Source organism: Astyanax mexicanus, chromosome 16, assembly GCF_023375975.1.
Source record: "Astyanax mexicanus isolate ESR-SI-001 chromosome 16, AstMex3_surface, whole genome shotgun sequence".
NCBI classification, from domain to species: Eukaryota; Metazoa; Chordata; class Actinopteri; order Characiformes; family Acestrorhamphidae; genus Astyanax; species Astyanax mexicanus.
Window position 1 is genome coordinate 24,526,491 of NC_064423.1, and position 4,647 is coordinate 24,531,137.

The window sequence follows — 4,647 nt, forward strand, 5'->3', positions numbered from 1 at the left end:
TTTGGCTGCTCTCCAGGAGTATATAGCTCTATCTTTTTCCACCCACATTTCCCTGGATTTAAGTTTAGATCAGCATGTGCATGGTGTTTACATGTTTCAGAAGTTTTGGGAGAGAGCACTTTAGTAAGAGTGAAATGAAGGAATGAGGAGATGAACAGATTACAGTGGAAGTTAATAAACTCTTGTGTAGATGAGCTGATAAGTTTAACTGTAAGCAAAGAAACCTGATCCTTCATTCTGCCTGCTGTGTGTGTGTGAGAGAGAGAGAGTGTGTGTGTGTGTGTGTGTCCTGCTGGGGGTGCTGTGACTGGTTCTCCATGCTGTATAAAAGCAGCACAGCCTGAGCCCTCCTCATATTCAAACTCCAGACTTTCACTCCAGCACACACTCTGTTCTCTCTGTGAGGATTTAAATCTCTGACCGAGATGCGCTGCCCTCTGACCTGCGGACCCGCTGCACTCCACACTTCACACACGCATGCAGGGACCTGCAACAGGTAAACACATAAAATATATTTTTATTTTATATCCTAATGTGAGAAATATTGTTTTTTCTTTCTTAACATGTAACTGCTGCCTTATATATGTTGAACCTATGCTTAATAGGTAAAGAAAACCTGGCAGTTTAATTCCTGAGTAATTGTAAACCTGTTCTTAACTGTTAACTAATTCTATATAAGACTTAATCTTAAACTAAATTTGTGATTTTTCTTTTAATTAAAACAGTACCACATTCACATTTATAAAGAAACTGAACAGTACTAAATTTAGCATGAGTGAAAATTATATAGGTTCTATATACACTCAAAGTAAATCTATATATTGCGAATTAAGTTCTGTGCTTAGAACATATTTAATTTGGACATTGTTTGGATTATATCTTTGCTAGTCTTGCTGGCTTCCTAATTTCTGTCGCTTCTTTTCGATTCTTTTGATTCCATGTTTATATCAGCTACATTCCACAATCTGCTCAGTATTAATATATCGCGTTTTTTCTGGCGTCTTGTGTGTGAAATTAGAAATTTACAGCATTAAAATACCCTAAAGCCTAGAAGAAATGCTATCTTTTGAATATTACCTATTTATTACACGATTTAAGATCAACAGCGTGTCATAAAATAAATAAAATATACTAATTCTAAGCTGTTACGTTCAGAAACGCTGGTCGCGTGGAGTCTCCGTGCGTGTTTATGTTGTTAGCACTGTTGGCTAATAACACGCGCGCTGCTTTTGTTTTCCTGCTCGTATTCCTGCAAGCCCCGGCGCCCCGCGCTGTGATTGGCCAGTAGTGTCTTATTAGAGGCGCTGTGATTGGTTAGTAGTGCGTTCACACAAACGGTGGCTGTGGTGGGCGGGTCTTTAATAGAGAAAACGAGTGTGTTTCAGAATAGGACTGAATAGGGTTCGTGTTGTTCGGTTTGGCTGACCTGCAGTCAGTCACGTAGACTCCGTGAAAGGGCTGCAGTGTGTGTGAGTGTGTGTATACACAAGCGTGTGAAGAGATTTATGTATGGTTCCTTTACCATGAAAATAAACTTTCTGTGAGCTACACTCCACACTCACTTCTTCCAAAAACAGAACTTGGCGCCAGCAGGTTATTCCATAAATAATATCCAGTGCCTAATGTTGACTCAGTAATGGTCATTAACACCTATGACCATTAACAATTTTAGCAATTCATTAGTTATTTTAACCTGAGAAGGTTAAATGGAGCTGGAGCTGAATGAAACTTCTTTTTCATATTTTCCTACTTAATTTTTTTCTTCATACCTCAGATAAATTTCAGTGCCTGTATTATTGTATTACTGTAAATATCTGGTGTACTAATATATACATACAGTACACCCTGCTAATACATAAACACAGTTAAAAGCATTTATCAGTATAAATATGTTTTAAACATGACTCTGCTGCTGGTCAAGCAGCACCACACCAGTACAAGACCAGCATAAACTAGCTCAGACCAGCAAGGTCTTGATGTCCCTGATGCTCTATGCTGTTTCTCAGCGTGATGTATTTACATGTTGAAAATATGCCATGAAAATGTACACTGTAACTTAAAACCTTGCAGTTGAAAGTGTTTTTTTCAGTGGATTCCTTTCTGTACTGATGTTCTTTTTTTTCTTTTCACAGTGTTCCTGCACAGAGTGCAGTGGCCATCGACAACAAAATAGAACAGGCCATGGTGAGTGTGCCACTGAACAGCTTACAAAGTAATAGTTTTGATAGAAATCAGATACTGAATGCTTACCTCAAATGTGGCCAATCAGTCTATTGGAGAAGTAAGCTTTTTTTTTTTTTTTTTTTTTTTTTTAGCAATGAGGCTAATGCAGCTAATGCACTTTATCAAACTTGGATCTGGTGGGCTCCTTAAGAATCCTTAATTAACTAAGTAACTAACTAACTGTAAGGAGTTTTTAGCTGGATGTTAACAGCTCAAGCTGATGTTAGCTTTGTTCTGAGTCAGTTAAAATATATTTCTCCAATAAACATGTGGGCATATTGCCAACGGAAGAGAAAAGGCCCTTTCAGCATTCACCGCTGTATCAGTTACCACTGGTGTTAGTATAGAAAGCAGGTTAGCTGGTGTTCGCTCATTAAAAAACTTTTGAACAATGAAATGTCTGTATTTAGCCTCCAGCCCTGCACACTTACACTCTTACACATTCACAACCACACCACTGTAAATCTCTGAAAACTTTTCAGATGTTTCTGTGCATTATTATGGTAACAACAAAAAAACAACTCAGATTGGCTAGTATTTAGGGGGGAGATTTAGTGAAGGGTCAGTTGATCTTGTGATTTTGGAGTTTTTAGCTTACTACTGGCGTCATCAAGCAAAGCTCCAGCTAAATCTACTCTAAACTCAGATTAATAAAACAATATAATATTCTAATAATGAGCCAAATAATCTAATAATCAGTCTAATAATGTTTTTCCTACAGGATTTGGTGAAAGGCCACCTGATGTTTGCAGTGAGAGAGGAAGTGGAGGTTCTGAAGGAGCGGATTAAGGAACTCTGGGAGAGGAACACTGAGCTGCAGCGGGAAAATGTCCTGCTAAAGTCTTTGGCTAACCTTCAGCAGCTGCATATGCTCTCCAACCATCTGAGCTCCCCCAGGAGCAACCCTCAGAGCCCACAGCAGGTCCAATATGCAGAGTGGGTACATCAAATACAGTGGGTACACCAAGTACAGTGGGTACAGCAGGCAGCACCAGCCTTGCAGAACAGCAGCAATACAGTCCTGATGCACCCCAGCCTGACATCTGTGTGAATTCAGTATGACCTCCTGCAGAAAGAGCAAAATAAACATTAGAAAATCTGATGTTTTTAAATGTTTGTGCCATCTGACTGTGTAGAGACTTGTCAACTTTGGTTCTTCTGTTTTATTGGACCTAAAATGACATAATGCATCAGCTGCCCTCATGACACAGAGAGAGACATGTGGAGACAGATGAAAAGCTCAGTACAGTAGTGCCTCCTGTAGGTCTGTTTGCTCCTCGCACTGAAAGCAATTAAGTGGTCAGTCTTTTTCTGGATGTCAGATGGATAGATGCAGATGTAAAGATGATGGATGGTGAATGTTTACCTGTTTTTACAATGTTTTTAAGATACTATTTCAACATTATTTTTTCACAACATGAAATATTCCTGCCCTGTTATTTACATGATAATGTTTGTATGTGTTTATTACATGGCTGCTGTTCTTTAAAATGCAAATATAAATCATCTCTGTTCTAAAGAACTTATCAGACTATTCTATTATTACTCTGCTGATGTTTTGTAGTGTTTATAACACTTACCTGAATGTACTTAAGTTATAAAGCTTTAATAGTGTATATTAAGAAGTTGATTAAAGTGTTTATTTATAAAACTGATTGTCTGAGAACTGATTCTTTGATTTTCTGTTCAGACTGAAACAGTGAACTCAGAATCTCAGATTCAGAACATCAGAGTTGGAGGGAAAACTGTGAAAATGTTCTTGTTAACTTTTCTTGCACAATTTTTACACTTTATATATTTTAGTTTTAGGTAAATACTTTTGTTTAGCACCTTCCATTTTTTTACCTCAGTGGATTATAAGATTGGTGGGAATGCTGGTGGAGGGAACATGTGGAGTGGAACTCAAATGTTTTTTTTTTTTTTTTTTACACTTCTACACTGTTTAATTTAATGTAAAAAACAGTAAATGTAAATAATAATATGCATAAACAGTGTCAGGGGCAGTTCAACTTAAATGTTTATTTTGAAACGTCAAGAGTTTTCTGTATTGTTACAGAAATAAATATGTAAATAAACATGTCTGGCTCTGTTTCATTCCTTGTGTTTGATGAAAAAAATATTGAAATCTACTTAAAATGTGTCAATTCATTATTAATAATGTGCATGATTATGTTATGTACACAATGTATTTTTAAGTAAAAAGTGACACAGTCCATATTAACTATTTCTTTAATAATTACCTGTGTGTTGGAATTCTGTTCTAAAATTATTGAGGCAATTATGCACATCTTGAGATTTACATACTAGAATAACAGATCAGTTTATTAATCCAACACTGAGTATACAGTGTGTAGTTTGTTAAGTGTGAGTTTGTTATAAGTGTATATAGTGTAAAGTGTGTGTAGTGCTGGCGTAATTGAACAG

At 36.9% G+C, this 4,647-nt stretch overlaps 1 protein-coding gene across 1 annotated transcript; it reads left to right on the forward strand.

Annotated features, from left to right (window-relative positions):
* Window positions 1-340: 340 nt before the first annotated feature.
* LOC103026841 (TSC22 domain family protein 3) lies at window positions 341-4,317 on the forward strand. The gene is made up of 3 exons (XM_007234008.4): window positions 341-496; window positions 2,133-2,184; window positions 2,945-4,317. The coding sequence occupies exons 1-3, from the start codon at window positions 426-428 to the stop codon at window positions 3,272-3,274; spliced, it is 453 nt and encodes a 150-aa protein (XP_007234070.2). The 5' UTR covers window positions 341-425; the 3' UTR covers window positions 3,275-4,317.
* The last annotated feature ends 330 nt before the right edge of the window (window positions 4,318-4,647 follow it).

What these genes read in the sequence shown, in the direction of transcription:
- LOC103026841 (XM_007234008.4), top strand. Translation starts at nt 426, where the DNA reads ATGCGCTGCCCTCTGACCTGCGGACCCGCTGCACTCCACACTTCACAC. An exon ending in CATGCAGGGACCTGCAACAG is followed by an intron (nt 497 to 2,132) that starts GTAAACACATAA and finishes TTCTTTTCACAG; the next exon opens with TGTTCCTGCACAGAGTGCAG. An exon ending in ACAAAATAGAACAGGCCATG is followed by an intron (nt 2,185 to 2,944) that starts GTGAGTGTGCCA and finishes TTTTTCCTACAG; the next exon opens with GATTTGGTGAAAGGCCACCT.